At 35.1% G+C, this 12,116-nt stretch overlaps 1 protein-coding gene across 2 annotated transcripts in view; it reads left to right on the top strand.

Moving 5' to 3' along the window:
* Positions 1 to 12,116, top strand: part of LOC150109388 (glycosyltransferase 8 domain-containing protein 1-like) — a 159,737-nt gene that overhangs the window by 111,628 nt on the left and 35,993 nt on the right. For both annotated transcript variants that reach the window (XM_090407807.1, XM_090407811.1), the window contains exon 6: positions 4,471 to 4,571. In XM_090407807.1, the coding sequence (XP_090263933.1) occupies positions 4,471 to 4,571 (101 nt within the window). The remainder of the gene's footprint in view (positions 1 to 4,470; positions 4,572 to 12,116) is intronic.

Here is a 12,116-nt window from a genome sequence, read left to right as displayed (position 1 = left end):
TTTTATTGACTTTTGTCTCCAGACTTGATCCTAGGCAGCTGTGAGATCCAGGAATATTGCTATTGTCTTCTTTGGTGTTTTTTCTTGAAAGCCATCTATGACTGATTGGCAAAGATAAAATAATTGATCTTCTGTACTGTGTTGAGACCTGTATGTAGGTTGGTAGAAGTTGATTTTGTTATTTTCTAAGAGCCAATTCATAAGTCTGGTTTGTATTATTCTTTCTATTAGTTTACAGAGAGTGCTAGTCAAAGCTATTGGTCTGTAGCTGTTATAGTCACTAGGGTTTTTGTTAGGTTTTAGTAAGGATATAATGACTGATGTTTTCCAGATTTTTGATGTTTGCCTGCATTCCAAGAGGTGTTAAATATCTTCAGAAGGCAGTTTTTGGCTATTTTTCCCATGTTTTTAATCATATGTCCAAAGATAAGATCAATTCCACGTGATTTGTCAGGGTCAATTTGACTAATTACTGTTTCTAATTCTGTCATTGTGAGGTCATGAGTAAAGATGTCTTCAGAGGGATAGGTTCTGGATTGTATTAGCAGCTGTATTGCAGCTTGCTTGCATTAGAGTAATGTTTGGCTAGTAAGTTTGCCATCTGTTTGTTGCTGTATTGGTTCCTGAGGAGACTGTGTTTGAAGAGTGATCAGTATCTGGAAGTGTTGCATTGTTTAATAATCTGATGATGTTCCAGTGTTGAGTCTTTTCTTGGGTGTAGTCTATTGCAGAATTCTTCCCACTTTTTTTTGTTTGCAGTTAGAAATTTCATCTTCTATGTTTTGAGTTAATTCTATTAACTTCTTTCTGTTGTCTTCTGTATTATTTTGTTTTAACTGTTCATTGATAATATCTCTTTCAGTGATCATAGCACTGATATTGTGATCTTTCCAAAATGGAACTCAATTGTTTTTCCTGAGATTTTCCTGAGGAATTGAATTTTTTACAGCTTTCTGTATGTGTTGTTAGTTAGTTCTAGTAGTGCTGATCAAGTTCTTTACTAGTGGATATGCCAGTGCAATATGTTTCTAATAGTTGTGTGCATTTAGGCCAATTTGCTTTTCTGAAGAGTTCCAAGATCTTTTTGTCAGTGGTTTTTTGTCCAGCTGCAAATTAATGGTTGTGATAATAGTTCTATGATCACTGATGGCATTCTTTAGTATTTTCCACTGGGTAAGACTCACAGTTTCATAATCTACTGCTGTGATGTCTAACGCTGATTCTGTGCCTGTTTTTGACAGATATGTATTTTGCCTGTTGTTTATGATCTCAAGGTTTAGATCATCAATTATGTCTTCTATTTGTGCTCCTTTCTAATCTAGTTGTGGGGAGCCCCAAGTTGGGATTTTGGCATTTAGATCTCCTAAAACGATCTTTGTGTCCGACTTAGTTGTTGAAGTAATTCTGTATTTATATCTGTATTATCTGGGTGATATGCATTGACTATTGTAATAATACGTTTTGGTAGAAATATCTTGACTGCTCGAGCCTCTGTGTTACTATTTATACTGCCGTTTGAAGTTAATATAATTTCTTTATATTTGATGTGTTTGTTCCATAGGAGTATAACTAGACCTCTGCCAAAACGATCCGATCTGTCTTTCCTTACTGTTGAATAGCTTTTGATTTAGATTCGTTTCTTGTGAGCATGCAATGTAGATGTTATTTTTGTATAAAATGTTCTTAAGCTCTTCTATCTTTTTTTTGAGTGCCGTTGATGTTTACCTGAAGTATGTTGAGAGTCCTCATAGCATATTTCTCGTCGAGATCCTGGACTGCATTTCTCAATGTGTCGGCTACCCCAGACGCGGTAGTAAGTTTGTGATCAGAACAGATGCTCTTCATGGAATTGGGTTTGCCAGAGCCCCATTAGCCAGCAATTTTCAGGGTTCTCTGCAGGGTTTGATGTAACAATCTGAGTGAAAAAAAAAAAAAAGTGGTAGCAGGATTAGACAAAAGAAAACTTTTGTAAGATACTAGAAAGTTTTCTGGGTTTGGTGTAACCATCCCACTCTTAAAAAACACATTGGCGCTTCAAACCCCTACTTCTTGCCACTTCCGCCTTGCATGCGAGCAAATGCCTCGGACGTGGGGTTGGATTTCTGCAAGGCAATATTGTAGTGCTGACAAGTAATAGACTAATTTGGAGGAAAATTATTGATAAGAGATTAATAATGAAGTACACTTAATTAATTATGTAGTACTGCCATATTAGCCTGAATACCTCTTGAGGGTACATATAAATTGATGATATATTTGTACTATAATTGAGTTGTTTTTATTAGCGAAACTGTTTTCAAATTATAAGATCACAGCTGTAATGAGCAAAAAGCCATATTCTTGTTGAGAGGCTTATACGCTGGTTAAACATGATAACTAATATTTAAGGAATTGACAGCGTATACTAGAAATATAAATTAAATAAACTTTAATATATACTTTCCGATATTTCGGCAAACGTCACATTGCCATCTTCTTGGGAACTTAATTGGCATCCCTTGTCCGCTCCACTAAAGACCAACCACTTCCCCTAGACCTACCTGGTGTGTACCAGGTCCCTTGCAGCTGTAAATTGTCTTACTTTGGCCAAACAGGCAGGACAGCAAATATCAGAATCTCAGAACACAAGGATTACATCCGATTTCACCAGTACAGCCACTCTGGGCTTGCAGACCACGCTCTGGATACTCGCCACAGAATAAGATGGAAGAAAGCCACAGTCATACACTGCAGCAAGTTCAAGTATGAAAGACTATTCATGGAATCAGCCTCAGCTCTTAGGAACATGCCAAACCTCAACAAATTTGGATGCATGAGACTGCCCCAAATTTGGGAAACAATTATCAGAACTTCAGCCCAAAGGCCAAGAACCACCAATATAGCCCGCCAGGGGGCACCACCAGGACTTTAGGAAAACATTAGCTTCCTAGCTTCAGTTCTCATTTGCTGTTATGTAGTACTTGTGTGCACGTGCCTTTGTATTAAGTTCCCAAGAAGATGGCAACGTGACGTTTGCTGAAATATCGGAAAGTATATATTAAAGTTTATTTAATTTATATTTCTAGTATACGCTGTCAATTCCTTAAATATTAGTTATCAAAAAGCCATAATGATTTTAATGTACACATATTTCCATACAATTGCTCACTTTTATAATGAGAGTACTGCATGAACATACCATACAAATTTTGGTAACTGTGCAAACATTGTAAATTGCTTGCATAGTTTTTGGAATAGACAAAAATGAAAGGAGTGACTTAGCTCTTATTTCATTATTATTAGCCAGTTTATAACCTAATCTTGTTCTTGGGAGCCATTCCCATTTTACCTACATGTCCAGTATCTAGTTTCCAGTCCACTTCCCTCACTTTACCCGAACACTGCCACAACTGTAAAATCAGTTATAACAAACCTTTCCATTGGAAACTTGTATTAAAAGAAAGTCTCTCTCTATTTGTGAAAAGTCAAAATTCTTTGTGGGTTAGAATGCAGTGCAAAAATTGTTGAAGTGTTGAAAACATTTTCTTTGTGCTCTTCAACATTATCAGCATTGTGGAGGAATAAAGATATATATTGCCACTAGAAAATTACATAACCAAAACAAAAAAAAAATTTAGGAAGCACGAGCTTACAAATATCAATGTAGCATTGCTTCAATGGTTCACTACACAAAGAAGTGTTGGTTTCTCAATAGATGGTCTGATCCTGAAGGCTCAGATGGAAAATCTGCTGAACAATATGGGCATGCTGATTTTGTATGTGACAAGTTGGCTTCATCACTTTAAAAACCAATATAACATTGTTTGTTTGCGATGTTCTGCCACTAATTATGGAGAAGTAAACTCTTTAGTATTGATTGTATGGTTTAAAAATTATGGACAAATAAATTATGTTTAATATTACATGTATTGTCATGTATACAAATAATATCTTGGTGTTTAATTATATTATTTTTTTCTCTCAAATATATATACATATATTGTATTTTTGAATATTTTTATCGAGTTATTGATAATTAAAGAAAAATAGAAGCTAGATTTAAATCATTATTGATATAGTAAGTAATTGTTATAACGAGGAAATTTTCTCAGCTCCCTGGTGATTGTTATAACCAAGTTCAGCTGTATGATAATTCCTCCCAAGCTTGATGAAATTTGGTATAAATAATATAAACAACAAATTACATGATAACCAGTAATTCACTTTAATGAAAGTACAGATATTTTGTACTGAAAATAACAGTTCATTGTCTGTCCATAGAAACAAGCAAATCAAAGAAACGGGAATACAATGTACATACAATAATTGGTTTACCATTTAAAAATGATTGCTGCATGCTAAAATTAATAATAAATAATATTAAAACTATTTTTAATGTTTTCTTTCTTTCTTTTTATTAGCTGTATTCTTAACTAGGCTCTACTTTTTTTTGCATAATACTTTTATAAAACTAATTATACTTTAAATTAGGTGATATTTCTGAGTTAATCAATGCAACTATGGAGGAGAATCATCTGGGAGCATTTTCAGCAGATTGTGATACTGTTTCCAAGCACTTTAATGATAGAGGAGTGAGTATTCCTACTTATTTTAGCAAAGGCAAACTGCAGTTATAATTTTTTTACTATTAAAAATTAATAGAAACTTATAATCATATGTAACTATGGGTCATATGCTAAGCACTGCTTTATAGAGACAAGGGTGGTGGGGAGAAGAAAATTTTGGTTGCCTGAGAAGATCCCTCCTTTAGGTGGGATCTTCTCAAGCTACCAGAGTTTATTTATATATTTTTGGCAACCAAGATTTATTTATATATTTTTGTGCAAGATTTGAGGACATCATCAGTTATAAAATTGACGATTCTTCATGTTGTTTGTGCCTTGTTTAATATTTGAATTTTGTATTGATGATGCCCAATACAAATAATAATCAAGGGCATCATCAGAATAAATCTGTATAAATATGCCTTGTGTAATTCTTCTATTGCTGTTAATTGTTTATGCTGATTGTAAATGAGTCTTGCAAGGAGCATTACCAGTGTATTTGAACAATGTTAAGAAAAGTGTTTTTTTTTTTCCCTTAATTATATTGTGCAGATTTTTATAATAGGACTTTTGTGTGATACTCAGGCTGGATATAGGTATTGTATACTGTGGTATTGTGATTTTAAGTGTTTGCCTCAGTTGTTGTTTTGATTAATGTGGAAATGCTAGTTAGGTTACAAAAATGGATATAATGCAATAGTTGTTACATGTATGTGCCTAAAAATGTTATGGAATTTTATGTTAAGAGAGGAAGGAATGTATTACAGAGTGTGAGGAGAAGTGCGATGAAAGGTTAAATCATTCTAAAAATGAGAACATTCACCAGGAGTAATCAGAAAATAGATGAAGTGCTGGCAACAATAGTAATAGAAGTAACGTGAAACAGCTTAGGCAAGAGGTAATGAAAATAAGAGTGAGGTTAAACATGGAGGAGGAAATTGAACATTTAAAGAAAAGATTAACTGGTGTAAATGAGAAGGAGGTTAACAGGAAAAAGCAAGTATTTAAAGATGATAGGGTGACTTTATATGGATATTCAATCATTAAAGGTGTGCTAAATAAGATACGTAAGACATTTTTCAAGTAGTACAATGAAACAATACTGAATGATACCGAATGACAAGATGACTGAATTGTGTCAGGCCAAGAGTGTTCATTTTGTGAATGTATAGAGTGAATTTGAAGGGAAGTTAGATGGATTACATCTGAATGTGTTTGGTGTTGAACATTTGAAAAATTCTGGTTTGCTTAAGAGTACACAGGATTCATATGAAATTATCACTTTCAACCAACTGCTTTCTGACCCTTAGTGATACTAAGGGTCAGAAAAAGGTTGGAAAGCAGGTTGTGGAAGGACAGAAAGAAGATGAATACAAATGTAAGGAAGTGATTATGGCAAAGCATAGTGATGCAGTGCAAAAAGATGGGGATGATAAGGGTATAAGTGAAAATCAGTCAAAATCAGGAAAATGGGGGATGGTCAGATCAAAGAGAGAGAGAGAGAGAGGCGGACTATAAAAGGGAGAGTATGAAGTGATGGTGTTGGTGGGATGGCTTCAAACAGTGAGGAATTGTTATGTTTGTATACTAATGCAAGGAGTATCAGAACATTGATCAAGTCAGCATGCCCAAAGATAATTAGTATAAGTGAAACTTTGTTGTCTGAGGATGATTTACTGTTAGGACTAGAAATGATAAGATATAGAATTTTCCAGAAGGATAGGAAGGCGAAGAGAGTAGGGGAGTACTCTTAATTATAGTAGAGAAATTGTGTCCTTCAAGAGTGGAAGTGGAAAATAGTACGTGTGAAGATTTTCAAAGCTCTTTGGTGCGCAGTTGAGATTAGTAGTATTGTATATTTAATAGATTGTTGTTGATATAGGCCAGAGAATGTGGAGAGCACTGATTGTGAAATGTCTAGACAAAGTAGTTGGGCAAGTAAAAGGAAGGCAATCCTAATGAGAGATTTGAATTGTAGGAATCTGGATTGGAAAGAAGAAGCAATAGTGTATGATAACAAGGAGAGTGAATTTGTTAAGTTTTCTGTGGGTTAACTAACTGAAGCAGTATTTGATGGAAGCAGTACAAGGTTTTCAGGTGTTGGATTTGGTGATATCTTCAAAGGATGTGGTTGTGAATGAGGTATAAACACTGCCACTTGTTGGTGAAAGTGATCATGAGGTATTCTTGGAAGGTAGTCAAACAGGAGAAAGTAGTTATCAAGAAGGTCTGTGTGTGGAATTATAAGGTGGGTGATTATCAGAAGCTCCATAGTAGTCAACTAGCATCAATACATTGGGTTTGATGAATTGTGTAGAAAAGATGTTGATAGTGCATGAGAATGATAAGACAATATCTGACTCAAGCAATGCATAACTGAATACCAAGAGTTCAGCAAATAATTAGAGTGGGAGTGAGATGGATGAACAGTGAAAGCAGGCAAGCAGTACGACAAAAAGAAGTTGTTGCTATAAAGAAGAGAAAGTACAGAACAGTTTGTTGTGAAAAGATGCATGAAGAATATAAACTGCAGGTCCAAAAAGTGACGAGCATGGTTAAAAATGAAAAAGTAGAATATGAGAGGAGATTAGTCAGTCAGGTGAAAGATAATCCAAGAGAATTTTTCTGCTATATAACAAGCAAGAGGAAAAATAATCATGGCAGGTTGATACTGGTGGATAGTTATGGTAGCATAAATTAAAGATATCAAGAAATTATATACTTGGTTTAATCTTTATCCAAGTGTAAGGAAACAAGCTTACTGTTTGCTGGACTTGGACAACTCATATATAGGAGCTTATGAATTCACATCACTTGCCTTATTATCCCATAATACAAAGCACATATCCTTATGGGTATGTATAATGCTATGCATTATGGGAAGGGTCACTACCCAGACCGGTTTTGAACTTTATTGAGGTCTCGTCAGTGGGAGCCACACCTCATCATTCCTGAAAATAGTTCAGGTGCAAACTTGTTTGCTTACGCTTGGATAAAGGATTAAACCAAGAATATAATTTCTTGGTATCTTTAATTTATATTATAGTAGGTATCTTTAATTTATATTCCAACAAGATGGCAGAATTTCTAAAGGCTGTTAAAACAGAGATGATAACTGTGATATTAAAATTTAAGATAAAGATATTCTGGTATTTGAAGTAATTACTTTGAAAGATTATTAAATGACAATCTGTCCATGGAATATAGCTTCCATATCTGTAGTGGTGGCCCCAAGAACTCCCTAAAGATACAAAAAAAAAAAGAGCAGTCAGACTGATCATTGATCCCCCACTCACTGATACACTACACTCACTTTCACACAGGCTCTCAGTTTCCACTGCTTTCATCTTATATGGTCACTGTTCATCAGAATTAGCTTCAATCATACCCCCCCCCACTCTGTCAAATCAGTTCAAACATATGAAATAACCAGCCAACACTCCACTTCACTCCCTCACTGTTCATCTCCAAACTTATAAAACATTTCTCCTCCTCCTTATTCATCCTTTTGACTGCTGCCCACTGGAACAGTCTGCTATCTTATATGTTTCCCAAGGAATAGAATACACAGTTTTTCATGATAAATGGAACAAGTTCATTCTTCGCCAACCACAATAATATCGTACTGTAGGTTGACCAACCTCTCATGGATGGGTTTCCCATAATAAATGTTCAAGGGGAATACAATCAGGAGTACACATTAATCCTTAAAATAGAAAAGCCCATTAGAAACATGAAATGTGGAGAGGAAACCAGAGTAGATGATATTCAAACAAAATGCTCAAATAATGGTGTAAAAGGTTCACAGTCGCTATGCTGCATACTTCAGAAGGCTTGGTCAGAAACTCATGTTCCAGATGGCTAGAGTAGCTCTCATAGTTCCCATCTATAAAAAAGGATAATAAAACTGCGAGAAATATAGAGAAATTTTACTACTGGGTGTTCAGAGTTATATTTATGTAAGCATACTTGAGAAGTGGTAAAGAAACATTTTGGAAGAGAAACTAGGAAATGCAAGCTAGGTTTATCAGATCAGAATCAGATTTTCACTTTGACCAATAGTTAAGAAATCATGGTAATATAATGTAGATCTGAAAAAAGCATATGACAAATGCCAAGAGAAAAGCATTTTTAAAATGCTTCAGTTATGTGGTGTAAATGGAACATTATACAGAGCAATTGGATTTTTAATGGCACTTCATAATTATTAGAAAGATCATCATCAAATTCCTGATATATACCTTCAAGGTGTGTACAGGATATGATAGAACTACATGAAAAATTACATCATTACTAACTTCCTATCTACAATTTTCCTCCTTCCTATCTACAAAATTCCTGATATATATACCCTCAAGGTGTGTACAGAATATATGATAGTACTACATGAAAAATTACATCGTTACTAACTTCCTATCTACAATTTTCCTCCTTAAAATAACCAGTCTGTTCCTATCAACACTGCAGCTTATCAGATCTCATATTTCTATCTTCTAAGGCACTTTTTACTGCATCAATCCACCTATATCTTGGTCTTCCTCTGGTGTCTTTTTCTTGCCAACCCTGCAGAGAATACTTGTTTTGTTAATCTTAACTCTCCCATTCTGTTTAAGTGACCATACCACCTGAGATTAGCTCTACTAACACACTCCTAGATGCTGATAATATCAAGTTCTTTCCTAATATCCTTGTTTTTAATATGATATTGCCCCTGATCTTTCTCAAGACTTTCATATCTGCAGTCTCTAGTCTTTGGTCAAGTGTTTTACTTCTAACTCAGCTCTCAGATCCATAAGTTAAAATTGGCTTGAATACCATCTTGTATACATCTAATTTAGTGTTTTGGCTAATTTCTCTCTTATTCCATATAAATTTATTCAATTGACTTTCTACCATATCAACTTTCTTGATTCTGTTGTCTATTTCCATATTTAATTTACCATCTTCACTAAAAATTGTGCCTAAGTAGCTGAAATGTTTTCTTGTTCTATAGATTCTCCATTCATAATGCAGTCAATATCTTCAATGCTCTTGCCTATTTTCATTGTCTTTGTCTTGTTATTGCTGACCTTCATACCATATCTATTACAACAATTATTCAATTTAGTAAGACAATCTTGCAAACTTGTAGCAGATTTATTTAGAAGTATAACATCATCTGCATAATGCAAAGAGCTGACATTAACATCTCCAATTTTGATATCAGGATTAATACCACTTTCCTTCATAATGTGATTAATATAGACAATGAATAACAGAGGGGATAATGTACATAATTGTCTCACACCAGATTTAACATTAAACCACCTTCCTGTGCTTTCTTCAATTCTAACTGCTGACTTACAACTCAAATACAGACTAAGTATTGCTTGATATAATGCCCTATTGACACCATATAACTGTAGTTTCGAATAGCTTCTCTCTTGACACTTTGTCATGTGCCTTTTAGAGATCTATGAAACTTAAATACAGATCTTTGTTATATTCCCATAATTTCCCAACTGTCTGTCGTAAAGTGAAAATCTGATCCTGACAGCCTCTATTTGGCCTGAATTCAGGCTTGTTCTTCACCAAGCTTCTCATTAACAATCCTTCTCAAGCATATCTCAAGTATACTTGCATATATCTTACCAGGAACACTCAGTAATGAAATGCCTCTGTAATTCTCACATTCAGTTTTAATTCCCCTTTTTTATATATGGGTACTATGAGAGCTCTACTCCAATCATATGGAATTTGTCCCTCTGTCCAGGCCTTCTGAACAATGCAGTGCAGCCACTGCAAGACTTTTATACCTACATACTTGAGCATTTATGGTCGAATATCATCTACTGCTGCTACCTTTCCACATTTCATGCTTTTGATGGCTTTTTCTACTTCAAGTATGAATATGTATTCCTGACTTCATACCTGGGCAGTGTTTTTTACCACTGTGCTATCACAGCTTGTTTCATTTAGCAATTTCTCTAAGTAATTACTCCATACTTCAAGGATATCATTTTCTCCCATTTTTATGTCACCTTTATTATCTCTAACTCCTTTTACAGTACTCTTTCCTCCATTTCTAAACTTCAACAACCTCCAAAATATTTTGCCACCTTCTTGATATTTATTTTCTATGTTCTTGCCAAAGTCCTCCCATGACTTTTGTTTAGCTAGTTTTACACAGTGTTTAGCTTTCTTACATTTGTCTTTGTATTGTCTAAGAGCACAAGCTGACTTATTTGCCAGGAACTTTTAATATGCTTTCTTCTTTTCCTTCACTGCCTCTTTAACTTCCTGTGTCCACCATGGAGTTCTGATTTTTCTATCCTTGCAGTCAACCTCACCACATGCCTCTCTGGCTGAATCAATCAAGGTTTTCTTCAAAGTTTGCCACTGAATCTCTAAAGTTTGGTTCCTGTTCTCAAACTCTTTCATTTTTTCTTGAATAATCTTTGTGTATTTTAGTCAACCGTTCACATCTGAGAGCTGCTCAACTTTTATTCACTTTAAAACTTTCTTACATGTTATTCTTTTCAATATGAAATTCAATTTTATCCTGCTCAAGACTAAATAGTGATCACTTCCAATTTCAAATCCTCTGTACGCTTTGGTGTCCTGCACAAGGGAGAAAACATCACTATCAACAATAACATAGTCAATGAGACTTTTCTTATTTCTTGCCTCTTCTCTCCATGTGAATTTGTGCACATTTTTATGTTGGAACATGTTGTTAGTAATAACCAGTTCATGTCCCTGAGCAGAAATTGAACACGTTCTTGCCATTATTAGCTTTGCTCTTTTCTCCATATTTTCCCAATATATTTTTGTATGTCTGATAATCATTTCCTACTCTGCTATTTAGATCCCCAACGAGGACCAACTTTTCCTTTTTCATTGTGTCAGATGCTTTCTCTAAAGCCTCAAAAAATTCCTCCACTTCTACCTTAGTAAAACCTTCTGTGGGACCATAGGCACTAATAAGTCTCATTGTCCAGTTCCCCATTCTGATATTTGCCCACATCACTCTACTTGAGACTGCCTGCCATTCAAGAAGATTAGCCTTGTATTTTGTGTTGAATACTATGACCACTCCTTCTTTCCTTGATTGTCATTGCCTGAATATAACATTTTGTATTTATTGCTCAGAAAGATCTCACCAGTTTTTGTCATTTTTGTGTCAGTCACCCCTATTATGTCGATGTGGTACTTATCCAGTTCCTCAGCTAGCTCCCTTTTTTTGCCATTCAGGCTTCTTATGTTGATAGTACTGATTTTGAACTCTGGTGTTTTGGGGTGAGTTTTAGGATTTGTTCCAGTAGCTGATGACTTTTCACTGTTTGCCCTGGTTCCCTGGCTAAAACAATGGTGGCCTTGTTTAACCAGGCAACGCCCCAGCCAGCATGAAATGCTGTCATGTTGTATCATCATTTGGAATTTTGGTTTAAGCCAATAGGAATACAATTTGGTTGGCTAAATCCCAAATTGCCTGCCCATCCTCGTTCGTTCAGTATCCAGGTGGATACCTAACAGGGTGCACCACGAGGAGGTGAGGATTGGATATTAGGTCAGAAGCCCTGGTCGGGTCTC

Source organism: Typopeltis vanoorti, chromosome 2 (genome assembly GCF_054136105.1).
Source record: "Typopeltis vanoorti isolate ZY-2024b chromosome 2, IOZ_Tvanoo_1.0, whole genome shotgun sequence".
Classification (NCBI taxonomy): domain Eukaryota; kingdom Metazoa; phylum Arthropoda; class Arachnida; order Uropygi; family Thelyphonidae; genus Typopeltis; species Typopeltis vanoorti.
The sequence above is the reverse complement of the archived record's forward strand: the minus strand, read 5'-3'. Positions and strand labels throughout refer to the sequence as shown.